Here is a 27557-nt window from a genome sequence, read left to right on the forward strand (position 1 = left end):
CTAATAATCCATTTCTTCGTTAATCTGCGATTACAGACACTGAACTATCCATGAAACTAGACCCTAGCAACCTCTTAAAGGTCCCACTTCGATCTTCCTACTAATATTTCATAATGGAGGTGAAGTTTCAACATAGACTCTTTTGTTTTGTTGTTTGGATCCTGCAGATTAAAGGCAGGGCACACCCAGGGAATAACGTGTTTTTGTGTGTGGAGAAGGATTTTCTGTTATTGTTTTTGTTTTTTGTTTTTAAACAGGGTCTCACCGAGTAGCCTTGTTGGAACGCATAGAGATCTGTCTGCCACTGGCTGCCACGTGCTAGGGTCAAAGGAGTGTGGATCACGAAATTGACCCAACAGCATGGTATTTGAAGAATGAAAATTATTTTCTTTTTAAAAAAATATTTATTTATTTATTATGTATACAATATTCTGTCCGTGTGTATGTCTGCAGGCCAGAAAAGGGCACTAGACCTCATTACAGATGGTTGTGAGCCACCATGTGGTTGCTGGGAATTGAACTCAGGACCTTTGGAAGAGCAGGCAATGCTCTTAACCACTGAGTCATCTCTCCAGCCCTGAAAATTATTTTCAAATAATAGCAATCTTAATATATACATGATAAACAGAATCAGATTATTTTTTTCTTTTCAAGACAGGGTTTCTCTGTGAAGGCCCTGGGCTATCCTGGAATTCAGAGCTCTGCCTACCTCTGTCTCCCTCCAGAGTGCTGGGATTAAAGGTTTGGACCACTATACCCCACAAGAAACTTCTTCCTTTTGGCAAGAAACTATAAAAAATATCATTGAATTTCATTTACTTGTTTATATTTGTCATTGTTTCAGCTTGGTCACTTTCTTGAGAAAGGTTTCAAGTAGCCCAGGCTTGCCTCGTCATATAGCTGAGGATGACTTTGAATTTCTGAATCTGCTGCCCACAGCATCAAAACTCTTGGATTATAGGAGCAGACTGCTGTGTATGTCTTACAATACATTTCATTTCTTAACTCTTCTGCCCAAACCAGAGATGGGAAGTTTATGATTTATTGTCCGATACAGTGCAGAACATCCCCATCTCTTCTGGAAAGTACCATCTCCCTGTGTGCCCGGCCTCGAGAACAAAGTGTCCCTGGTGTTTACAGGTCTCACCACATCCTGAGTCAGTTTCTGATGTTCTCCCTGCTCGGATTACACTGTGGTTTGTTCCCAGGAAAATGAGGGCTGGTGAAGGATGGATGCCATTAATAACCCAGATCTCCTGGCACATAGAACACATCTTGCTTTAAATCACAAAAGCAAGAAACTGTTGCAAAATTAGTGGCTTCACTCTGTACCTTTGGATTTCATAGGATGTCTAGGAATGTAGTTTTGGTCAGAGAATTCAATTACTCAGCAGTCTGAACTGCATTGGTGGAAACTGATTTACTTTTCAGTTTGTGTGTGTGGAGGAAGCATCAGAGTTTAAGTGAAAACAGTCTCTTCCATTTTGCCTTTCTTTTGATATCAAATTTATTTATTACTTACTTATTTTGATATATTTATCTCACACTCAGATCTAGAACTCATTAGGTCCCTTATTACTGGCCTCTACTTCATGAGAATCCTCCTGTCTTAGCCTCCCAAGTGATAGGATTACAGGCATGAGGCCCCATGCCCAGGTTGGAGTCAGTTTCAAATATTTTTTAGATTGGCTTGGAAACATCTTAGCAAATAGTTCTGTATCTTGTGCTTACTTTAAAAGGACAATCTGGGCCCCATCATCCCCTCTTGAGTGAATCATGATTTTTCTGGCCCTCTTTACAATTTATGATCAAGTTGTATTCTATTTACAATCCTAAGCACAGCAAGATGATTGTACAATTAAAAAACATTCAGTCTTTGATTTGTAAAGTGTGTGTTGCCCCATCTAGCTCTCTGGCATTGAGCTCCAAATCTTTGTTTGATTCAGCCTCCAAGTGCTGAGATTAGAGGCAGGTGCCACCAAACCTGGCATAATTGTATTTTAATAATATTTTGACTTTGGTGACATTTGGTTAATTCCAGATTGTTCTCTCTCTCTCTCTCTCTCTCTCTCTCTCTCTCTCTCTCTCTCTCTCTCTCTCTCTCTCTCACACACACACACACACACACACACACACACACACACACACTACATACTTAGTTTGAATACTGATAATGAAGTAGCTTGGAGTGCCACCTAAACCAAGGAAAAAACAGGCATTTACTAGATCTATTCTGCACAAAGGAAAAACATTAGATTTAAATGTTTGACATTAAAAACCAAATGAGCCAAGCATGGTGGCACATACCTTTAATTCCAGCACTTGGCAGAAGAGGAATGTTATAATTTAGAAAAAGCACCATGCAAGAGAAAGATGCATGCAACAGAGCTCAGATGGAAGGATTTTTTATTTAGGGGAAGTGAATGGGAAAGAGGGGAGGGGAGAGGGAGACTGGCATCTGGGGACAGGAGTAGGAGAAGAGAGAAGAGAAGAGAAGAGGAGAGAAGAGAAGAGAAGAGAAGAGAAGAGAAGAGAAGAGAAGAGAAGAGAAGAGAAGAGAAGAGAAGAGAAGAGAAGAGAAGAGGTGGGAGAAGGAGAGCAAGAGAGATGGAAGGTGGGCAGAGCCCTTTTAAAAGGGAACACAGTGAATGTAGGCAGGTGGTGTTCGTAGTGGCTACAGCTGAGAGCATATACCCCAAGGTCAGTCCAGTGCAGATCCCTGAGTACTAGCAATCCTCCCTTTTTATTTATTATAAAAGGTGAGGAGTTAGAAAGTGGTAGCAGGTGAGGTGGGGATAAGGATGACATGTTCTCTATTTTCTGCTGAATACCTGGGGGTATCATTCATCTCTGGGGACCTGGGAAAGTTGGGGTGCTGGCCATGTCCTGGAGTATTTGCTGTTTCACTTCACTGTCCAGGCTCTGTGGAACTGTCAGGCACTACTTGAACCTGGCAAAATGCACCTGATCCTTTCCCGTCACCACGGCATCACCCGGACGTGTTTGATGGTCCTTGTGCCTCAAGCTCTACGGCCAACAGCTGGTAGTCCTGTAACAATGGCTGATCAGGAATAGTCAGAGGGTCTCCAAAAAACATCCCAATGGCTTAGCATTTATGTATGTATAGATATATAAATAAATTTTAAGACAGAAATCAGATGATCTTAATAGACATCTAAGAGGCCTTTCAAATGATTCGATACCACTTCATCGATGTGGAATGCCCTTCTATATGCTGTGTATATGTGTTTCTTTTATTGGTTAATGAATAAAGCTACTTTGGCCTATGAGAGAGCAGATTATAGCTAGGTGGGAAAGCCAAACTGAATACAGGGAGAAAGAAGACAGAGTCGAGGGAGATGCCAGCAGCCACTGGAGAAGAAAGATGTAAGGTAAACAAATCACAAGCCTCATAGTAAAATATAAAATAATAGAAATGGGTTCATTTAAAAGTAAGAGCTCGAGCTATCAGCCAAACTTTTATAATTAATATAAGCCTCTGAGTATTTATTCAGGAACTGGTGGACAGGAGAGAAACCTCCATTTATACTTCATGCTAAGTCTTAAAGTAACTACAATATCCCAATATAATAAATACTATATAAAACAAACTAATATTCAGCATTATACTAAGTGGGAGAAATTAAAATTATTTCTTCCAAAGTCTGGAAGAAGATAAGGTGCCTACTGTAGGAAGATAAGGCCCATAAGGCTGAGAGATGAACCAACCGGTGCCTGCCTAAGCGCCTAGCAACAGGCACTGTCAGAAGTCCTGATGAAGCCTAGCAAATGAGGGGTGACCATGCAATCAATGTCAACAGATCTGAAGACAGCCTGGGTGCTAGGAGGAGGGTACCTAAGGCTCTCCCCATTGCTGAACAAACGAGTCTGCTGTGTGCCTTTAAAAATAAATTAATTAAAAAAAAAGCCCAATGGGCATGAGAAGGTATAGACGATGACACAGCGTCATGAATGAGGCAGAGAAGTAAGACCCAAGGGTCTGCAGTCCCTAGTGTCCCAGGAAGTCAGAGAGGCTCAACTGTGAGACAAGCACAGGCCATCCAGTAGGTTATGATGCAAAGTGCAGAAGCCAAGGACTCTGAGCCCCAGAGAGACACAGTCATCTGGTGCCAGGACTTGGAGAAAAGCTAGAAGGCAAGGAGAGGACTGTGCTTGAGAAATGAAGCCTCACATCCAGGGGAATGGTCAGAGGTGGGTAGCCCTGCCAGAGACCCAACTGCCAATATTAAATGGAATGCAAAACGAACAGTGAACAAGAAAGCAGATTTGTTGCGGGTAAGAGAGCAGATCTACTGAGGGTGGAGCAGGTGGGTAGGGTCCCAGCGTGAACTGATTACCTTTAGGTGGGCTCTGCCTCTAAGCAAACAGGAGTTAACGCGAGAGGTCTACTGGGGGAGGGGGAAAGGGTGACCCCTCCCTTCCATCTTTCAGGATCTCTGGCAGAATGTTGCAAAGGTCCCATAAAATATTAGGATATAGAGTGCCAGGAAGTAGATTTTTTGGTAAGCTTATTCCCCATGAGTGAGGCAGAACGAGATCCAAAGCCTTTTTATCGAGCGAGGATTGGAACGAGAAAGGCACAAGCCACCCAAGGAGCGGAGGCCATAGGGCAAAACCCAAAAAATCCAAGGGTCCAAGAAAGGCACCGGCCACCCAGTGAGTCAGCATGCAAAGGGTAGGGCCTGAGGGTTCTGAGTCCGAGAGCTATGGCTGCCTGTTTCCACGGTCCCTGGAGAAACAAGCCCTCACCCGGGGAAATAGCCAGAGCTGGGGGAAAGGAAAGGGCTCACCAATCATGCCGGTTTTAGATGGAGGGACCCAGTGATTCCTAGAAGTGAGGCTGTCTTAAGTGGACCGGTTTCCACAATCCCGGCGTGCCTCAAACTGCCTCTGGACTGGAGGAAGTGCTAGAAGAGCCTTTTCCACTCAGGGAACCAAGGAAGGGACAGCTGGTTGCCTGTGGGTTGGAATCCAGTCTGATCTACATAGTGAGTTCCAAGCTAGGTGGGACTACATAGTGAGACCCTATCTTAAAATATAAAAACAAATATATCTTTTGCTGTTTTGGAGTCTGTGTGATTGAGTTCTGTCTATTAATTTTCTTATTTTGTTTTGCTTTTTGTCAGCGTGACAAAACACCTAAGACAAACAGCTTCAAAAGACGGAATGTTTTATTTGGCACGTGATTTCAGAGGTTTCAGACTGTGGCCAGTTTTCTCGTGGCCTCCAGCTGCATGACATAGGAAATTGTTCATTTCAGAACGCCTGAGAAGCCGAGCAAAGTGTAGGGTGAGCTGGAGACAATCTGCAGGGCCCTTAGGCTCTATGACGGCGCATCCCAGTGAGCTAACTTCCTCCCTTTAGACTGCATCTCCTGCCTGTCTGCATCTAACTGTGCCACAGAACGACCGTCAAGCCTTTACCGTAAGACCCTTGTGGCAATACTTTAGATCTAAGCCATAGCTCTCTGAGAAGCAGGGAGCTCACCACCTACCAGCATGGACTTCTTTTAAGAGACAGGATTTTTCTGTGAAGGCTTGGCAGTCCTGGAATTTGCTCTGTAAATCAGACTGACCTCAAACTCAGAGATCCACCTGCCTCTGCCTCCGTTGTTCTGGGACTAAAGGTATGAGCCACCATCAGCTCGCTTTTTGCTTTATTTAACAGATTCTTTGTTGTTGTTGTTGTTGTTGTTGTTCTAATAAAACTTTATTCATAAAAAAAAAGTGAACTAGATTTAAAGGTTTCCTGACCTCCAGTTTGAACAAGCAATTTTTTCTTTTTTACAAGTAACAAAAAGTTCCAGGGTCTGGTCAACACTGCAGCAGTATGGTTTCTTTCAGAATCTGAATTCTTTCTCTGTGCTCTGCTCTTTGTATTCCGTGACTTTGATTTTGATCCCTCCAGGATGAGATGCCCAAAGCCCCCTGCAAAGCCCCCCTTCATGAACATGGTTCGAAGGCCACAATAGTCTTGTTTCCTTTTTAGGAGCATTAACAGATTCTTATTATGTTGCCCTGACTAGCATGGAACTCACTGTGATAGAATGGCCTTGAAATCAGATCTGCCTGCCTCTTCCTTGGTCTTCTGAGTGCTGGGATTAAAGGCCATACCCCCCACACGCAGCCCATGGAGCAGTTCTTAGCTGGCAGTTTGCTGAGTTATTTTACTCATTGGTACAACAAAATTCCTGGCAAAAGAAACTTACAGGAAGTTTCTTCGCTTTCTTTTGGCTCATGGTTTGTTGCATTGGGAGATTGTGGTGGCAAGAGCTTGAAGCAGTTGGTCATGGAGTAGAGAGGGGGATTGTTCATACTCATATCACTTTGCCTTTTTCATCCATGTCTGTGACCCTTGGATGGTACCATTGATCTCAATGGCAAGAATAAGACCACTACCACAATTTGAGCCAAATTTGAAGCAAGCCTGATTTTTTTAATTGGGGTGCACCCTGTAATGGTAAAAATAAAACAGTGCTGTTCCCTGAGGGGCAGTGGCAGGCAGCGGGACATGAGGGGCAGTGGGTCCCAGGCAGGGAGCTGCATGGCAGTGAGAGACCTCAGCAGTCAGCCAGTTCCATGAGGAGCTGTGGTGGGTGAGAGACAGAGATAGATAGCCTCACCATGCAGAGTGAGGTTGGATATTTATTTAGTGGATTATGGAAGGGAAAGGGAAAAGGGGAGAAGGGGGAAGAGCAGAGAGAGGCAGAGACAGATAGGCACGCCATGCAGAGAAAATAGGTATTTGTTTACTGGGTTATGAAGGGGAAAAGGAAAAGGATAAAGGGAGGAAGGGGAAAGAGAAGAGAGAGAGACAGAGACAGAGACAGAGACAGAGAGACAGAGAGGTGGTGGGGGAGAAGAAAGGAGAAACTACCTCTGAGAGAGAGAGGGAGAGAGAAAAAGGGAGAAGGAGGAAAGGGAGGGAAAGGGGGGGGGGAAGCTCACTCAGGCTGGAAGCAGAAGGAAGATCTACTTGCTTCCAAGGATGGGAGAGGGAGTAGGTAGGGCTTGTCTCTTAAAAGGACAGGACAGAGACTACCTCCTAAAACAGGTTAAAGAGAGCAGCTCTGAATCCATTTCTTAGGCCCCTTTTAAGGAGTAAAATCATGAGTAGTTTTACAGAAGAGAGACAGGGAAGCAATTAGGAACAATTACAGAAAAAAAATCTCAAAAAAAATTATGTGGTGGGGCTGGAGAGATGGCTCAGAGGTTAAGAGCATTGCCTGCTCTTCCAAAGGTCCTGAGTTCAATTCCCAGCAACCACATGGTGGTTCACAACCATCTGTAGTGAGATCTGGCGCCCTCCTCTGGTGTGTGGGCATACATGGAGGCAGAATGTTATATACATAATAAATAAATAATTCTTTGAAAAAAAAAAAAATTATGTGGTCAACATTTGACTAGGGAGGGTCATGGAAGATAGGGGTATTCTCAGAAATAAGCCAAGGTCATGGGTTGGGGAAGGTCAGTATCAGGAAACAGAGACTAACTCAGCTCTTATAATGAATAGAAACTTATTTTTAACAATATAGCACAGAAGCTTCTGTCTTCAAAATGGAGTCAGGCAGGTTCCTCATTACCACCCACATTCAGGGTAAGCCTACCTAGTTCTGTTAACCCAGTCTAGAAAGTCTCTCACAGACATGTCAGAAGTATGTCTCCTTAGCAATTCTAGGTCCTGTCGAGTTGGCAGTTAATATAAACTATCACCACAACTGCGGAGAGCAGGGCCTCCTCCTAACAGCGAAAGATGCTGTAACACCTAGGACTCCATGAAGAGACCCTGACTCAAAAAGAAAAGAAAAACAAACAAACACAGCCTGGCAGTGGTGGTGGCGCATGCCTTTAATTCCAGTACTAGGGAGGCAGAGACAGGCGGAACTCTGAGTTTGATGCCAGCCTGGTCTAAGAGCTAGTTCCAGGACAGTCAAGGCTACACAAAGAAATCCTGTCTGAAAAAGACAAATAAACAAACAAACAACACTCCCAAAAAACAAAACAAAACAACAAAAAAGCCGGGCTGGCGATGGTGGTGCACGCCTTTAATCCCAGCACTCGGGAGGCAGAGGCAGGCGGATCTCTGTGAGTTCGAGACCAGCCTGGTCTACAGAGCGAGTTCCAGGACAGGTTCCAAAGCTACAGAGAAACCCTGTCTCGAAAAATCAAAAAAAAAAAAAACAGTGAAGGAGCAAGGCCTCCCGGTCCAGGCCTTTGATATACAGGGTGGTGTGGTACCCTTGCTTTTCTATGAAGTACACAATAGCCTCTGGCAACTTCCACATTATCAAAATGGGATTAGTAATTATGCTTCCGTCTTAATTCTCTATGAGAATCAAAATAATATGTGCAAACTGTTGACAATGGAGCAGGTACAGTATGGATGCTAAGCAAATCCTACCCATTGGGATTTCAGTTCTTAGAATATGTTAGGAGGGAAATGATGAATTCTTGCCTGCCCTGTGATTGATTCCCTTACTGAATCTTAAACAGCTTGCCTGAACACTCTTTACAACTGTTGAAAAAGGGAGATAGGAAGGAAGGGGGTGTGGAGAGGAGGCCAGGGGTAGGCTTACATATATTCTCAGTTGAGACTGTGATTTTTTTTTCAATTTATTTGAAATATTTTTATTAATTCTTCGAGAATTTCTTACAATGTATTTTTATCATATACACCACCCAACCATCTCCAAGATCCGTGAGAGCCAAAGTTACATTTTAAGATTTAATTACTATGCCTAAAAGATCCACGAAACAAAAATGCCTCCTATCTGCAAGGCCCTTTGCCCAAGGACAGAGAGTGCCTGAATTGCTGGAGGCTGTTGTTTATGGGAGATAACAAGTCACACGTTTTCCTTCCCCTACACTAGTGTGTTTGATCCAGGTGCACTGGACATACTTGATCACGTGTGGGCGGGAGGTTCACAGGTAGGAAATATATCGGGATGTACGCTTGCCCCTGATTGGATGTAGGCTGAAGGTACAGCCGGATGTACGCTTGTTCCTCATTGGACCTGATGGGAAATGCAATAAATTATGGCTTTTCTTTCCTAAGCCCTTGTAAAACTTGTTTGGGGCCATTTTCTGGGGAACCAGAGATGGACCTGGCCAGAGCCCATCCACCTGGATAGTGTCTAATTAAAGCTTGCTTCAAATTTGGCTTTATTCTAGACCAGTGGGATTAACATATCAACCCTCTACATCCCTATCTACCCAACTTGGAGTTTTCTTCTCCCCACTCCCTATCACCTACCCCCCTAACTGTCCATCCCCTACCCCCTCCCTCCCCATCTCCACCCTTACACCACTGAGTACAGTGAGTGTCTCCCAACTACTCTTAGGAGTTGGGCCTGCCTACCAGAGGTCATGTCATTAACGAAAACTGACTCTTCCTCTCCCAGCAACCATCGAATGTCAGTAGCTCCTCAGCTAGTGGTGGGATTTGGGGCCACCTCCCCTATTCCATGCTGTGATTTTGTCTGCTTGAGCTGACACAGCCTTATGCATGCTGTTGCAACCACTGTAAGATCATATGTGCAACTTCCCTATTGTGTCTAAAAAACTGTTTCCTTGAAGTCATCCTCCCCAGTCTTCCCGGAAGGGTATGATTTATATGTGCATAACCTTTGAGCAGACCAGGCTCATATCACCCTTGTGTTGACCTGTTGAGTACTTCTGTGTTAATACCCATCCACGGCAAGAAGCAGTTTCTCCACTGAGTGTTGAAAGATGCACTGTTCTATGGGTATAGAAATACATCATTAGAAGTCATTTTAATATGCCCCCACTTAATAGAAAAATAATTAAAGGGCTCTCTAGCAGGCCCATGCATGGCAAACATGGCACCAGCAAGTCTTTCCTGCCCCTTCCCTCTCCCTTGCTAAACAGATTACATCCCTAAAGCTAGACACCAAGGTCTATTGGCTTATTTAGCCACTTCCTTATGCCTGACTCACTCTGGAGACTGAACACGAAGGTGTTCAAAACACCAAGGTCCAGCCATCAAAATTCATTATTTGATTACACTGGTGAACATGTTTAATCAAGACTTACCAATTCATAATACTATAGACTTCACTTTTTCTCTTTAAAAACCCACTCTTGCAGAAGCATTCTTCACCCAATCCAGAGGCATCCCCTGCCCCCTTGTCCTTCTGGGGCAATAAATCTCCTTTGTGCCGAGAATTTGGTGTCTGGATATGTTCTGTGCTGACTCCAAGGCCCCCTTGCAATAGTGGTCATTTCCCCTCTAGGGCCTGTGACCTATCTAGCCATATGTTTTTAACAGTACTATGAATGGGTACTACATAATGGAACAAGTCTTAGGGAAAGAGAAAAATCACACTAACAAAATAACTCATTTATAATTTCTTTAATCTTTGTGTAGTTGCATTGTTAAAATGATTCACTTTGAAATTAATTTTTTTTTTGGTCAGGGGTTGTAGCATATGCCCTTTAATTCCAGTTCTTGGGAGGGAGAAGGAAGAAGATCTGTATGATTTTGAAGCCAGCTGGTCTACAAAAGGAGTTCCAGACTGGCCAAGGCTATAAAGTAAGACTCTATCTCAAAAACAAACAAACAAACAACATATTATAACTCTCTGCTCTTACCCTCTTTTAGATAGTAAATGAACTAAAAATTCATTGAATTCATTTGAACGAGTAGTGAAAAATCATGAACTCTTATGTAAATTACTCATCTGATTGACTGTTTCCTCAAGGCTCTTGTCTGAAGCCTGGTCAGTAAGGAAGGTACTCCTTAAACTCTCCGCTGGAAAACAGTGGTGGGTGAAGCTTTTGAAAAGACAGAAGAGGATGAGATACTAAAGAGGTTCCTCTGAGTGGTTGTGGGGACATCTCATTGTCTACAGCTAAAGTCTAGCCCTTACCCTAAAACTATATTGTTCTAAAAAATCTGAGATCAACATATAAAATGGGAAGGTATGTTTTAGCACAGTTTGAGACCATGGATATATGGCTCTGTTGCTTTTAGGGCCTGTGATGGCAAAGTACATAGTAGCAGGGGCACATACTGTTCACCTCCGAGTGGACAGAAAGCAAGGAGAGGGTACAAGGAATACCCCCTTAAGAGAACACCATCAACAATAATCTTCCTCTGTTAGGCACCGATCCTCAAACACATGAGCATTTGGGGAGCATTCCAGATCAAAACTACAGTAACCTATGATCTTTGCCTCCAGAACTTAGAACCAGAACAAACCAGGGATTGGATTTGGGGCTTTATATAACCTAGACAAGACTCTTCCACTCCGCTCTTATCTCATCTTCTTTTCTTTAAAGTTACTTGACCCTCAAGTATTTTGTATTAGCAACACAAAATGTGTTAACAGTTTATTTTTCCACTCAGTATTGTGGATATCTTGGCTGCCTCTATGTTTTGGCAGTAATAAGCAATGCTGCTATAAACATCTGTAAGCAGGTTTTGTGTCAACACATCTGTATCTCCTTTTGGTATATAGCAAGGAATGTGACTGTACATACCAAGGCATGTATAATTTGGGGAAGAGGTGGGGAGCAAACTATCTTCTAAAGTGCCATCATTGTACTCTCAGTGAATGTGACTTTGTCACACCCTTACTGGGGTTTCATGTCTATCAGTGTTCTAGATGACTGGCCTTTCTAGCAGGTTTTGGGTGGTATTACTGCTGTTTGTTTAGAGACAGGTTTTTACCTTGCAGCCAGATTAGCCTTGAACTTATGGTCTTCCTGTGTCCATCTCTCAAGTGTTAAGGCTGAAAGGCAAACCTACCACACTGTGTTTTAATTTTTCATTTTCCTCATAACAAATCATGTTTAGTATCTCTTCACACATTTGTTTGCCATCCGTACATTTTTGGTGAAACTAACTTTTGTTTGCTTAGTATTTCCTTTTTCAATTTGCTTTTTCACTATATTTTTACTGGCTTCTGTATCGGGGTACAGCCACATGTGTACATACGCCCCTACACAAGCACACGCACGAGCTCACACACACACACACACACACACACACACACACACACTCCTCCACCTACGTGGTTTTGGAATTGCCCTAGCTCGGGCCCTGAGAGAACAAAGAAACAATATACACAAGCACAGGAAAACTGGGATGAAGTGGGTTTTATTCTCTAATGGAGACACACCAGCAGCCAAGACAGCAAGACACTCAGCAAGTTTATTTTATTTTTTTTTAAACAATTTTTACTTAAATTTTGACGTCAATACATTTTCTTTTTCTTTTTTTCTTTTGGTTTTTCGAGACAGGGTTTCTCTGTAGCTTTGGAGCCTATCCTGGAACTCCCTTTGTAGACCAGGCTGGACTCACAGAGATCCACCTGCCTCTACCTCCTGAGTGCTGGGATTAAAGGCGTACGCCACCACCGCCCGGCAGCAAGTTTATTTTATACATCTGAATAAGGAGGGAGGTGTATTAGATACCTGAACCAGGAAGTAGGATTATCTTGTCTTGGTGAGAGGACTCCCAGGCTCTAAGCATCTGAAAGGAGGAAGTTGTGCTGTTTACACTGTCATCATTTACACACCAACCAGGGCAAGTCTTTGCCAATTCCCGGAGCCTGACCTGGAGAAGGCTTTGTCATTCCCTCATTGGGGTCCTTGACATGACCTTGGCATGCTCACGTCAACAACACACTTTCAACTCAGGATTTCATTTCACGTCCCCAACACAAACATGATTTTCCTTATATGTTTGTTTGTATGTGGCACAATTAAAGATAACTGAAAACCCTACACAAACAGAAAAAAATTAAATTAGATATATATCAATAACTACAGTTCCAGAATTTCAAGGCTCTGACTTTATTTTGTCCACTCCACAATTACTGGAACCACAAGGAATAAAATAAACTCTTTATTTCTATAGGCTTCTATTTATTTACTAATCAATAATAAAAGACAGTAGGTAGTTACAATTTATCCATTGATAATGTAACTTTCATTTGCAAAATAATACATAAAGTTTTTTAGCTACATTGAAATGTCATTATAAATAAAATGTCTAAATAAATATAGCTCTGTTAACAAATTCATAAACCAAGCATTTGTAAATCAAGAAAGAAGTCCAGGGAGCAGGTAGCTATTCAGAAGTGGATATGGCCCCTGGAAGAGAGCACGTGTGACGGAGAAAGAGTGCCCCTGGCTAGTCTTGTGGAAGAGCAGCATTAGAGATTGGGTCAAGAAGTAGAGCCAGCAAAGAGACGCCTGTTAAGGACCGTCGAAGGCTAACTTATAGCTGTATGCAGTGAGTTATGTACTAGGAAAGGATGCTTGACACCAAAATAAGAAATGCAACCAAGAACTAAAAGGGAATTGTTCCTCTTGACACAACTCTGAACCAAGGGCCCCAAGGCCAGAGGCACTAGACACCTAACAATCAAGACACATACTGCACGCTCAGCTTCGGTCTACTCTACACCAAGGCAGATGGCACTTGGGTTGCTGGATGTTAATGAACACTCAAGTGGGAAAACCCTACACAAACCTAAGATGCCAACTTTTGGCTTGTTGCTTAGGATTTGCATTCTCTAGGACACCGGCCCACTCTTTCCTGCCCTCTCTTCCTTTGCCAGTCTTCTGCCGGAATCCTTCCCTTCCTAAGGGTGTCTGCCCACTTTTTGTAATTCTTTCTTGTGGCCTGATAGCTAGGGCCATAGGACAGTTCCTCACTAAGCAAGCTCTGGATCATCTTAGGTGCGGGACCTGAGTCACCAGCCTGGTCTTTGCCTATTTTACTGGCTGACTCCACCCATGAACCCAGGTGGTCTCTGGGTAATTCTCAGTTAACTGCTGGCATTGGAATCAAATTAAAAGCTCACATTTGACATGTTGTGTTCAGTCATAAAGATTTCTAAGAGTTTTTAAGACCAAAGGATCTTGTTTCTTAAAGGGTGATGATATTTTGGCAAATTACATGTACATATTAAGCCATTCACTTCCTTTGAATTCAATTCTTGATTTACACAATGCTTAGTCTTTTAGTCTTAAAAATTATTTATTTCGATATTGACCGTATCTTAAGTGTGTCAAAAAGATCTTGAATTGGGTAAAAGACTATCATGCTACTTATTTAAAGATTCATCAACGAAGCAGTTTGTCGTGAAAGTGCATATGACATTTAACTTTTCACAGGGTCAGGGCTGGAGGGCTGGGGTTCAGCAGTTCAGAACATCTGCTGCTCTTACAGGGGATCTGGGTGGGTTCCCAGCTCCATTCATGGTTTACAACCATCTGCAACTGGTTTCAGGGGGAGAAGGCAATACTCTCTTCTGACCTCTGTAGGCACCAGGCATGAACATGGTGTACAGATATAGTCCAGGCAAAACACTCATACACAGAAAATTAAAAATATACAAATCATCACAAGGTCTACATAACTGATACATGTGTTATTACTTTCTCGGGGCGGGGGGCAGCCAGCCACTCATTTAGCTGAGAACAAATAGTTGATTTTCTAGTGCATGTGTATTCCCATGTGAAGGACAGAGGACAACGGGAAGGAGTCAGTTCTCTGCTTCTGCCCACAGGGATCAGACTCAGGTCAGCAGGCACTTTGACGGCTAAGCCATCTCCCTCGCCCGCAAACTTATCGTAGCCCCTAATTATTACAGAGGCAAACACGGTAAAGAGCTGCTACATCGCGTTTTTAACTGATCCGCTCTAAATATAACTCCATAATCCTTTTGGTTGGCAATTTCAAAAGTGACTTTTAAATACTGAGTTGGTTTGCCCTCATCTTTGAAATGTGGGAAGGACTGGAAATAAAGGAACATGATGCAAATGTCAAATCGCACCCGAAAGATTTCAGAACCCAGCAAAGGCCTTGATTCTCCTGAAGTGGGGTGTGGGGAGGAAGAAGAGCTATCCACGGCAGGATAACTTTAATAATGCCAGAAGCGAAGCTGTCATTTTAATTCTATCTTTATCATGTGTGATGGCTATTCTTAGCTATCAACTTAACTATATCTGGGATGAACACAATCCAGAATTGGAGGGCTCACCTGTGAGAGATATTTTGCTTGGTTTGAAGTGGGTGAATCCACTAATCCAGACAGACCCTTGAGGTAGGAAGACACACACCTTCACTCTGGATCTTTTTTTTTTTTTTTTTTTTTTTTTTTTTTTTTTTTTTTTTTTTTGGTTTTTCGAGACAGGGTTTCTCTGTGGCTTTGGAGCCTGTCCTGGAACTAGCTCTGTAGACCAGGCTGGTCTCGAACTCACAGAGATCCGCCTGCCTCTGCCTCCCGAGTGCTGGGATTAAAGGCGTGCGCCACCACCGCCCGGCCACTCTGGATCTTGAGGCAGGAAGACACACCTTTCATGCAGGCCACACCTTCTGCTGGAAGCCTGCATAAGGCCTTGGAAGAAGAAAGCCTTTGCCCTTTGCATGCTTGCTCCTTCCTTGCTAGCAAGTCCACTCCTTCACTGGCATTAGAGCATACTTTTTTGGGATTCCAGTGTCTACTGAAGACCAACTGAGTCATCCAGCCTTGAGGACTTGCACACTTCTCTGTTCTTGGGCTTTCCGTTCTTAGGCCTCCATTGCTGGATTAGTTAGACCATAGTCTGTGATTCTATAAATCACACACACACAGGCACACACAGACACACACACACACAGACACACACACACACACACACACACACGAATTGTGTGAATTCAAGGCCAGCCTGGTCTATAAAGAGAGTTCCAGGCCAGTCAGGGCCACCATGACACTCTGTCTTAAAAACAAACCAAACTCTGTCCCTTTTTTTTTTTTTTTTGGTTTTTTGAGACAGGGTTCTCTGTAGTTTTGGAGCCTGTCCTGGAACTAGCTCTTCTAGACCAGGCTGGTCTCGAACTCACAGAGATCCGCCTGCCTCTGCCTCCCGAGTGCTGGGATTAAAGGCGTGCGCCGCCATCGCCCGGCAGCACAGGTAGTGGAATCTGCTATAGCCGAGGCTTATCTTTCCTTAAAACTCTAGTTATACATACTGCAAGCAATTTTAATTTATCTGACAGTTCACTTATACATAAGTCAGTGTCACCAAGTGAACACCCTAAAAGCATAAGTACATGTAGACAATATACAGATGTATACAGATTTTTGTGTTACTTGTCAATTTTAAGTTATAATATTGATCAGTTTTAATTTGTTAACATTAAGCAATCCTCAATCCAAAAATGACTCAGAATAAATAAAACAGAAAATTCTTGATTTTGAAGATAGAAAGTCTAAGCCGATTATTGATTAGGATTTCAGTAGATGTGTAGGCCTCGGCAGCTTGATTTTAAAACGGCTTTGTTGTCGTTTAAATTGCAAAAACTCGTTTTTTGAAACGGGAGAATAAAGGGAGACAGACAGTAAGTTCTGCTCTCTTTTTTTTTTTAATCTCTTGTTATTTTTATCCTCAATAAGTATGGTTTCCATTAGCCTTTCCACCCTCTAGGGCTCCAGGCAAGCATCCTTTATCACGACTATCTCACTCCGACAAATAGACAGGACATTTTTCTCAGGAAATTACTGTGATAAATTAAGAAACCCTACATGAAAAATCTGTGACACTGAAAATGGCTGTTAAACGGGAGTCGTTATTTTTAATGTTTACTAGTTCGTGGAAATAAACACCAAAGATCCTAGAGCCAATGACGCAGACTAAATCTCAAATACATTACTTGATCATAGCAATATAACCCCGAAATAGGGATTTTTAAACATGTTATGTCCCAGAGGTGTTCGATTTGGAGCATCGGGACAGAACCCCTCCCCCACACTGCTCACGTAGTTCGCATATCAAAACAACGAATCCCCTGTAAGTATGACCTAGAAATAAGGTTCCTGTGCTCCAGGCAAGGCCAACTCTAGTGGTACCTAGGGGAAAGAACTCTTAAATATTCGAGGTAAAGGGCCCTAACTGCATTCTAGTTGTGGCTAAGGTAGCCCTAACCATGTTGTGTATGTGGGTGGAAACTACATTTGTGCCCAGAAGCCGCGAAGAGGCAAGCAGAAGTGTTTCTGTTCGTGCTCTGGGCAGGCACCCAGCACCTTGCCCTTGCCTCGGGTCCGGCTTATTTGTCCCCTCGCTCCATTTCTTCAGTCTTATCCCGATTCTCCGTGCTTCACTGCAATTCCCAGGCTTGTCTACAGGCTGGCCTAACAGTTCAGAACGGCGGCGCGGGGCTCGGGCTGGCGGGCGGTCGCATCTCAGAGCCAGCAGCGAACCGCGACCTTGGGCGGCGGCGGCGGCGGGCGGAGCCGCGGCGACAGCCAGAACCGAGCCAATCTCCTCCCGGCCGCGCTGCCCGTCCCGTGGGGAAGGTACAGCGGCGGAGCTGGGGACGAGGCGTGAGAACTGGGCTGACGAGGGTGGCTGGGGGAGGACAATAGGGTTAAAAATAGACGCGCTGCCTCCGTGGACCGGCCGCAGCAGCTCCACCCAGGGAGCCAGCGGCCGGAGAATGACTAGGCTTACGGTGACCGCAACCTCCGGGCTAGCCCCGCCCTCCAGGCGCGGCCCCGCCCCCGCTGGTGCCTGCAGGCCGGGGGCGGGGCCTTGGCCCGCAACGTCACCGCGCCGCGGCGCGCCGACCGGGTTTTCGCTGACGCACAGGCCCCGCCCCCTCCGCCCTTTCCCTCAGATCCCGAGCGCCGGTCAGAGCGAGAGCGTCAGTCGGTCGGATCGTGGAGCCGTGCGCATCCAGCCAGGCGTCCGCTCGCTGCCCGGAGCCGCGCAGCTTCCCCGGCGGAGGCGGAAGCCCGAAGAGCCCCGTCCTCCAGGCCTCTCGGCGCTCAGGCCTCCCCGCGCGCTCCGTGCGCCTCGTCGCTCGGCCGGGACGCCGCTGTGGAGGCGTGAGGCGCCGGCGGCCGAGCGTCTGGAGCGGCGGTAGCCCCGCGGCCTGCGCTTGTCCTTCTCCTCCTCCCCCGCCGCCCTCCCACCCTAACCGCGGCGGGGCCCGGCCGCCTCGGCGCTTCTGCACGAACAAAGGAGGCCCCCGCGGCGTCGGCGTAGCTCCGCCCGCCCTCCGGTCCGCTCCGGCCCGCGGCGGCCGCTAGCCCTTCCCGGAGGCCTCGGCCCGGCCCACCGCCCGGCGTCGCGCGCCCGCCTCGCTAGTGCATCCGGGCCCCCGCAGGGTAAGTGGCGCGGGCCGGGACGGCGCGGGGGCGGGAGCACGCCCGAGCAGCGAGCACAAAGACGGGCCCGGGCGAGCGAGCGAGCGGCCGGCCGGGACAATGCCCGGCGTGCTGCGGCTCCCGGCGCCCACCGGCCGGCCGGCAGACAAAGGCCGAGGCGGCTGCCGCGCCCGGTTCCCCGCGCCGCCGAGTCGTTCCGGCGAGGGGCCGCCGAGTGCATGACTCAGTGCTTTTTGGAGCAGGCCCTGCCGGGCTTCCCGGTGCGCGGCCTGCGCTGCGAGGGGGATGGGGGCCGCCGGGTCCCGGACTCGGTCGAAACCGCTGGAAGCCGGCCCCGCCGCTCGCTCCCGGAGGCTTTTTAGATTTTTTTTCCGGCGTAATTAAGCGGCTCCCGCAGGATCCTGGTCACGGAGGCCGGTGGAGCGCCTCTCCCTTTGTCTACGGGAACCTTGGGGAACATTAACATTTTGCTCGCCTTCCATGCCCTCCATGGAGCTCTATTTTGAGGAAGGTAGTATAAGTTGTCTGTCGACCGAAGTTGCCGAAGAATATTACCTGGATATTTAGGAGGAAGTAATTATATAGGTCAGAGCGTCGTCTCCTAAATTTGGTAGTCAGTAACTGGGGGAATAGTAAGATTAAAAATAAATTTTCTCATTTTGATGATTTCTTTAAAAGTGAGATTTCATATCTCAAGTTGATGGAAATAGCTCACTTTTACCTTCCAAGTTTATCCTTCAAGTGTCCCGCCCCAAATGACGGATTTGTTTAGTTGTACCTTTTTTTTGTGTGTGTGCCCAGGACTGGTGTTAAATTTGTAAAAGGAGCTTTTAAAGAACTGAGGTGACCGAGACCTGTAGACTAGGACTCGCCCAAGGTCAGGCTCAGTGGCACTTTAGAGCCTAGAATTCGGGTCTTAGCTCGAGGTTAGTGAGTGGTCTTGCCATTTTTAGCTATGTGCACCTGAAATAGCCAACCTATAGTTTAAAAGAAAAGCTCATTCATTTCAGTTTTTGAATTGGAAAATTCTTTAGTCCAGCGACGTTCGTTTTAAACTATGAACGAAGAAAAGCGGTGAACTTTATTCAAAAACAAATAAACCCATTGCAGCTCTACCTGGAAAGGCTAGTGGATGAATACTAAGTTTCTAACAACTTGTTTTGCTTTTTCAGAATAGAAGGGAAATAAATACACTATATGTAAACTGACAAACAGCCTATAATTTTCATTAAATGTAAGGAATATTTATGCTTCCCAGCATTCTCCACTGCCTTCTTACTCCCCTCTTGCCCCCTTTTCAATAACATTTTATTTTGTTCTTAATTCTGCTTGGGTATTGTGGGTTGAAGGTGAAATTGTTCTTTGATCCTGCATTAGAAAAACCTGGAGGCCTTAATTGCATTTTGTTTTGTTATGTGAGATACATGAATACTGCATCGTTAGTTCTTGGGGTTGTGTAGGAGTTGGCAGGCTCTGAGATATAAATAGAAGCTGATTTCAGAGGCCCCTGTTGACTAGGCTTTATGTGAGAGCCTCCATCCAGCTCAGCTTGTCACATTGCAGCCTTGTGACAGGCTGGAGCGCCCTCCCATGTGATCTGAGCTTCAGAGAAATACTAAAGCAAGCTGTGCACATGTGATGGCATTTAAAATCTGACTTACTAGGAGGTGGTCTTACGCCTTCTTCCTTGCCTTTCTGTGTGCTCAAGATTTTGAGTTGTTTTCTGAAGAAGGTGGAGTCCTTGTCTAAGTGGGGAAGTCATTAGGTGTGGGATCTCATTCACTTATGAAAAGTACCTTCTTACTGACTAAAAACCGGCTCGATCAAACCTTGGTCTTAAAATTCCCTCTGTATACTTTTAGAGAATGCCAGGTGTCACTGGAAGTTAGTGTAGTAACTGAGATTAGCATAGTTCCTGAAAAACGCCCAACTTTCTGCATAGAGTAAAGGTCAGCGTGGAAAAAATAAAGATACGTAATTTTTTATTTGAATTATTTTTTTTGTGCTTGTGTTACACTCAACATTTAAAAACCTCAATTGAAAGTGTTTATTAAACTGCATAAGTAATCTTGAAATATTTATGCTGCCCAGCTCTGAAGTGAGTCAGCTAAATTCCACTCACTATTTAAAGAGACAGTGTCAACTAAATTACTACTATTGTTCTAAACAGTGGCTTTTAATCACTATATACAAGCTTGATTTGCTCAAATTAAGTGCTCTTGTGCAAACGAAAGGAAAGATTGCTGTCATTTAACTGTTCAAGACTGGGTACTTAGGGTCAGCATTCTGTCCCGTCAAATTGGTTATTCCTCCTTTCTTCCTTATTTTTGTAATTTTGGTAAGGAATTAATAGGTTGTGTCTTACTGTGTAGTAGCTTTAAAAAAATACATGACCACAATTTCCTTTTAACCAAATGCTCCCAAATAATGCTTTTTACATAATTTTTTTGAAAAGTAAGTTTTCCTAATTTTTTTTGGAAACTTAGTAAATTTAGCTAATTTTTATGCCAGTTTAAACAAATTTTGGAAGGCCCAGGTATGCTTGCTATGTAAAGTTGTATCTGGTAGCCTAGCATTAAATATTAACCATGACCAAAGAGTGTGTTTTTATATTGCTTACATCATCAAATTTAGGTTTGGAAAGGTTTTAGGTTTTGGCAAGAGAAAAATGCTTGTTAAAGATAATAGAGACTGAAAAATCTGATAATTTCTGCTTCGCAAGTTTCTAGGCACTGAGGTGTCTGTCTTAGTAGAAGTATTACTGGTGGGGCCCAGGTATGTCTTTCAGTCAGGTTCAGGGTGTGGTTTGAAGAAAGCTGTAGGTGGACTGTAGAGTGCTTGATGATCTCATAAGGAGACCTGGGTACAGTTTCCAGCACCCCCCATAGTGACTCACAGCTGTTAGCGTAGAGTAATGTGCACATACATACATGCAAGCATTTAATGCACATATAAGAACATAGAGTAATCTTAATTTAAAACCTGTAGGGCTAAATCCAGGATTCAGCCAACGTGAACTAATAAATGTCAGATAGTGATTAATTGGATTTTTTTCTTTCTGTTTATGTGTTTACCCTATTGAAGTAACCATCATTTGAAATAGTTGACTTGTACAAGAGCTGAAAGTAAAAGAGACAAATACTCAAAATTGATTCAGACAACCCTAATAAACTGGCAAGGTGACATCTTCAGAAATTGAAGTTCAGTAGTAAAAGATAAAATCATGCATTTATTATTTAATGGTATAATTTCTTTTTGGTTCTAGAACAATTCTTTCACATTCTTTCTTTCTTAAAGGCAATAAGATACTCATTTCTGTTTAATTAACATAATCTTGGTTTTTGTTAGTAACAGACTTGGTGTTTAAAAATATCAAAGGAATAGTGGTGATTGTATTCAATTGGTTTTCTTGTGACATGCTAATTTCTAAAATTCTGTTTTGTTTATAGCAGAAAAATATGGCTCAGGAAACTAACCAGACCCCAGGGCCCATGCTATGTAGTACAGGATGTGGCTTTTATGGGAATCCTAGAACAAATGGAATGTGTTCTGTTTGCTACAAAGAACATCTTCAGAGGCAACAGAATAGTGGCAGAATGAGCCCAATGGGTAAGTTGTTTCCAAGGAAAAAAACACTTGAACTGGTGGAGAGAAAACCTAAGAATCAAGAAAAAATCGAAAACTCAAGGAGAGAGTGCCTGACAAGAGCTAAACATTAAGACAACAGCCCAAGTGCTTGCCGTGACTACCTCAGGAACAAGTGACTGTTCTACAAAGATCTTGTAATATTTTTAGTTTTCCTTTTCGAAGTTTTCATACATATATTCTTTGGAATATGACCTTTTTTGTCTGAATATCAAGTGTAGGATTGCAGTGCAGTGAAGGTGCTTAAATCATTAAATTAAATGCAAGTATTGATATTTACTAAGTCTTTACTAAATGGGCTTTTGTAGTGCTGATTTGTTTCTTACAACTCCCTTTTTTTAAATAGGGACAGCTAGTGGTTCCAACAGTCCTACCTCAGATTCTGCATCTGTACAGAGAGCAGATGCAAGCTTAAACAACTGTGAAGGTGCTGCTGGCAGCACATCTGAAAAGTCAAGGTAAGAGTGAACATTTCTGTCTCTAACAGAAAAGTCAAGATGTCTGTACTATATGTACAATAATCAAGGTGGCCTTGGCTTTGCCTGCATTGTGCACTGAAAGATTCCATTAATAAATGTCTGGCTCTTGGATCATTGATTAAAGGTGTATATCTCAACTCCATAAACCCCTCGAGACCACTGTTAAAAATGCTGTGTTTTTATTTCTTTGTAATTGAGGATTAGGGGTTGTAAAGAGTAAGACTGTTGACTGTATTACAGTGCCTCACAAGGTGCTTCACACAGCTGCTCCTTTTGTCCTTAAATTATAGGCAGTTAAAACACTTTCTAGGTCTACAATGTGATACTATACAGATATGCAGCCATGAGTCAATGAGCCATTTATGAAATTACTTTCTTCATTTTTACTCATTATTTATGTTTGGCATCCAATATCTTTTCCAAATTTCTAAATTGATGTGGTGCCGTGTGATCATGTTGAAAATAACACATAATTTGAACTTGAATTGACAACTTATCTCAAAAAATAATACCCTTAACATCTTTAAAAATAATTGTTTGCTTGAACTCAAATAGAAATGTGCCTGTGGCTGCCTTGCCTGTAACTCAACAAATGACAGAAATGAGCATTTCAAGAGAGGACAAAATAACTACCCCGAAAACAGAGGTGTCAGAGCCAGGTATGCTTTTTAAGTTTAATACTAGTTCAGTTCTGAATTTCAAAGTATGAGAAAGAATTGAGTTGGTAATGGGATTCGCTCCTTTTATTGAAGGACCAAAGAGGAAGGGCTAGAAATTACAGACCAAGCAAATAAGTAGTATCAAAATATATATATAAACTAGTTAGTACTTTAACCCTCTTCTGCTCCTCCCCCCATTACCCTCACTCCTAAAAACAATCAAGTAGTCTGGAAACTGTTTATGTGGTAAGAACTTAATGACTTTAAATGTCATGGCCATGGGGAGTTTTATAATAACTGTTTAGTCTCAAGTCTGTCAGTGTTGTAGGAAACAGTAAAGCAAAAGAACGTACTAATGCTGAGAATTTAAAAAGTGTGGGATCCCCATTGCATGTGTTGTGAAATTTAATGGTATGGAAGGGCATTTATTTTCGATGAGTAGTGGTTTGGGAGCTATTTTTATAGCACCACCTAATGCTGTTCTATAATGTTACAAGAAGACCGACTTGTGTTAGTGTTATCTGTATGCACATGATTTACTCAAATCAGCTTAATGGAGGGGAGACAATGAAGTATAAAACAAATGTAGGGGGAAATGGCAGGGAATAGCACTCTGTTTCAAAGACTTGCTAATATGCCAGTTTTTTCTTTTCCCCCTGTACTGTATCAATCTCAAAGTCAAATTATTTGGTCATGAAATGGAAAACTGACTAAATATGTTTAACACACACACACTCTCCCTCCTTTTCTCTCACTACTTGGAAGTAGATCTGTAGCTAATAACCACATTTGTTACTTAATAGAAATCTATGATTCACTGCTATTTATTTTTTGTTTTGTTTTTTGTTTTTTTACTTTTCTATCCTCCACTTCCCCTGTATGTCTAAGGAACTTATAACATTTTAGGCGTGGGCAAAGGAATGGCTAACACTTACATAGCCAACTACTTGCTCTCATAGCATTAGGGAAAATTATTTTAAGTTATCATAGTAGTTTTAGGGAAAAGGTGTAATGTTTTCTGTTCTGCTACTAGGCTGTTGATAGCACTGTATATTTGCTAATAAGAATTGAGAGATCAGTTTACATTAAAGCAATCTGCTTGTCCTGGAAACTTGGTCCTATTAAGCATTGGAATTGGCTTATTGTTTAGGCAGCGGTTTTGTATGGCTAAATTTGCTGTTCTTGTTCTTTGAATTATACTGTAAATCTTTTATAGTATACAGTTAGGTTTAATATAAATATAAGCAATTAGGTTTATAAGCAGATACAGTTAGGCTTAATATAAGTGTTAGATTTTTTGGAATTTCATTTTGAAGAACTAGTAGGGTTTGGAGCTTTAGTAAAGCACTCTGAATTGTGACTAAGCTTGTTAATAGAAATTAACAAAAGGATTAAGAAAGGGTGGAGCCTTTTGATAATGTCAGTTAGTCAAAGTAACAGTGAAATTCAGTGTTGTGCCTTTAAAAAAAAAAAACTGGTCAGAAGCCCAGTTTAGTTCTATGCCTGATATCTTGCCACCCATGGAATTAGGCAGAGTGGTGGCATCAAATTCTAGGGCAGCCTGGGCTACAGGTGTAAGACTATGTATCAGAACAACGAAAACAAATCTGGATCTAGTCTAAAATGAATACTTCAGAAACCTATCCAGTATGTTTGGTAATCTTTGTTTAAATTTTTAGAAAGCAACTGCTTTTCTTGTTTAAAGGAATTTAGCTGGTCATTTACTAGAGGTATATACTAGTATAGTAATTGTCAGAAAATATTCAAACTTAGGAAAGGGCTACTTAAAAATATATTCTGAATCTTAGCTGTTTCTCTGAAATATTATTCTTTTAAACTTAAATAATTGTCAGTTAATGATTGCCACACAAATTTCTAATTTATAACCTTGTCTTTCAGTTGTCACTCAGCCCAGTCCATCAGTTTCTCAACCCAGTACTTCTCAAAATGAAGAAAAAGCTCCTGAGTTGCCCAAACCAAAGAAGAACAGGTGTTTTATGTGTAGAAAGAAAGTTGGCCTTACAGGTATTAACTCCAAAAGGAACTATTGGTTTTACACGTGTAAAAAAAAAAAAGGAAGGATTCTCACATATCCAGAAAGGGTGGACCTGGTGGGTTGTTGAAGTTGGATTTCATTTCCATCCACTTGTAATGTTGGCCTAATCATGTGATTATCATTAACCTCAGGCCTTGTGAATTATTTTTCTTAATTTAATAGATAAAATCTGTCCATTTTGATTCCTTTTCCTTTGATGCTTACAGAGAAAAGGTAGCTGAACTGACAGAAGTGAATACCTACTTGGAGCCAGGCATGATATGGTCTAGGTGTTTTTTACAACAGAATTTTGCAGTTTGTTGTATATAGTTTTCATTTGAGACACTCCACCCTGGTGTGGTGTGGTAAGGCTGTGTTTTGAAAAGTCATCCTAATTCTAGAACTTGCCTGAATTCTACCCTATTGTCAGGAGTTGACAGTCTTTCATAATTAATCAGAGCAATAAAAATCATTCTTTTTCTCTAGTGACTAGAGTGCTTGTTTTCCCAATTGATACAAGTTGCCAAGTGATTTCTTCTTGTTTGTGCAGGGTTTGACTGCCGATGTGGAAATTTGTTTTGTGGACTTCACCGTTACTCTGACAAGCACAACTGTCCATACGATTACAAAGCAGAAGCTGCAGCAAAAATCAGAAAAGAAAATCCAGTTGTTGTGGCTGAAAAAATCCAGAGAATATAAATTACTACATGTGAAAAGACTGAAACTTGTTTTTATTTTAATATATCGTAGGAAAACATTAAAGAGCAGATGCATGGCCATTTTCCTTTGATGTTCTCCAGAGTTTTGCTTTATATTTGTCTGTCTTATAATTGATATTTTAGGATGTTTGGGTGTTTGTTACAGGCAGAATTGGATAGATACAGCCCTACAAATGTATATGCCCTCCCCTCAGTAAAATTGGACAAAAATCTGCACAACAAATTAAAATACACAGATATTGGGAACAAAATTTAGTTCCATGTGCCAAATTAAATGAATGAAATCTCTGCATGTTTGCAGCATATCTGCCTTTTGGGAATGTAATCAAGGTATAATCTTTGGCTAGTGTTATGTGCCTGTACTTAAAAAAAAATGGTACACCAGAAAAGGACTGGCAGTCTACTACCATAGTCAAACTTCACTTTAATTTCGACATGACTTTTGGAAGCAGGAAGAAAGCTACAAAACCAGTATTTTGGTGCCATGTGTAAACCTGGTTAAATTGGTCTTCTAAAAGCTGTCAATTAGGACATTCTGCGAAAGGTAACGTCACAGCTGGTTATAAATAAAACCATCGAGTCAACAACAGGGTGCCTGACATAATCTTTGGAGCTTATTGTGCTGGCCTGCACCAGAAGATACCTGCATTCTCATTACTAAAAATTGTAGCACAGAACTGCACTAGGATTTGTTTACAAGAAGAAATTAAACTCTACGTTTGGTTTTCACATACAGCAGCTCTGTTAAATAACATGCATCTGAGTTTTAAGTTGCAAAGATATCTGAACAGTTAATTTTTCATGTGCATCTTTTGTTGAATGTTTCGGTTCAAGAAAGAATGTTTAAAGCTTTTTAAAGACTTCAGTTCTTAATGTAACTGTACCCTTCTGCATGGAAAATCATAACCAACATGGCTGCAGTAGACTTCTTTAGTGGTATCCAGCACCACTTGCAGAGGGCTGCTTTATCATATTGTATTTGGGTGTAGGACTCTAGTGTTCTTGGGTGTATTGCATGGGCTGCATTATCTACAGCATTGTACAATAACAACTAGAAAAGGCAGTATACTTCACTGATGCTTGTCTGGTAATATCACTTCTGTGTTATAATGGAAGGTTTTTTGTGATGTATGAAACTTGTGTTTTTTATATATAAATGAGTATAGTTAGATTAGTGTTGTGGTAATGCCTGTTTTCATCTGTAAATAGTTAAGTATGTACACAAGGCACTACTTCTGATTTATTGCAGTGTTCAGTCCTAGTTTTTCTTTATTAAAACATTCAGTTTTGCTTCAATTTTATGTACTTTAGTTCTGAGTTAGATTTGCAGATGTGTACAGATAGGTTCATATTTATGTATTGCACATAATCATGCTATTCAGCATTGATGCTATATTGTATTATGTAAATAATAAAAGCAGTGTACAGAGGGAAACTTCTTGTTCATTGGGTTTTTAAGCCTTAGAACCTAAAACAGGGAAAATAGCGAAATACTCCTTCAACTTGATAAAGACTATATTTCTAATTTTTCATGATTAATTCTTGAACTCAGTCACGTGAGTACTGTGAGTTGGTCATGAAACTTCCTCAGCTGTGGTAAATGCTAGACAAATTCAGAGCTCAGGTGAAATGATCCTAAAATTTAAAAAAGGAATGAAATTTAAATAATTGTATATATGTATGTTTTCTATGTTGTGATTCTTCTGGTGACATAAGAATCCTGAATGATAAAGTAGGTATGACTTTTCCTTACAGAAAACAACTGCCTTATTTCTGTATGCGTTTGACTCTGATGTGGAGAGGAAAGAAAGCACATTTGGGAAGAGGCTTAAGATTTGTATATGTATGTATGTATATATATATATATATATG

At 42.3% G+C, this 27557-nt stretch overlaps 1 protein-coding gene across 2 annotated transcripts; it reads left to right on the top strand.

Moving 5' to 3' along the window:
• The first annotated feature begins 17655 nt into the window (after positions 1-17655).
• Zfand5 (zinc finger AN1-type containing 5) lies at positions 17656-27120 on the top strand. 2 transcript variants are annotated; one of them, XM_075973668.1, is made up of 6 exons: positions 17656-18148; positions 21598-21757; positions 22140-22251; positions 22828-22931; positions 24831-24956; positions 25517-27120. In XM_075973668.1, the coding sequence occupies exons 2-6, from the start codon at positions 21607-21609 to the stop codon at positions 25663-25665; spliced, it is 642 nt and encodes a 213-aa protein (XP_075829783.1). In that variant the 5' UTR covers positions 17656-18148; positions 21598-21606; the 3' UTR covers positions 25666-27120. The 2 variants fall into 2 exon arrangements, with proteins under 2 accessions (XP_075829783.1, XP_075829784.1); XM_075973669.1 differs by having other exon boundaries at positions 21601-21757.
• Positions 27121-27557: the final 437 nt, after the last annotated feature.

The sequence above is a fragment of the Microtus pennsylvanicus genome, chromosome 5, assembly GCF_037038515.1.
Source record: "Microtus pennsylvanicus isolate mMicPen1 chromosome 5, mMicPen1.hap1, whole genome shotgun sequence".
Classification (NCBI taxonomy): domain Eukaryota; kingdom Metazoa; phylum Chordata; class Mammalia; order Rodentia; family Cricetidae; genus Microtus; species Microtus pennsylvanicus.

Excerpts from the sequence above, each read along its gene's own strand:
- Zfand5 (XM_075973668.1), top strand. The coding sequence starts at position 21,607 with ATGGCTCAGGAAACTAACCAGACCCCAGGGCCCATGCTATGTAGTACA. Across the intron at positions 21,758-22,139 it reads TGGCAGAATGAGCCCAATGG|GGACAGCTAGTGGTTCCAAC; the intron begins GTAAGTTGTTTC and ends TTTTTTAAATAG. Across the intron at positions 22,932-24,830 it reads AACAGAGGTGTCAGAGCCAG|TTGTCACTCAGCCCAGTCCA; the intron begins GTATGCTTTTTA and ends CTTGTCTTTCAG.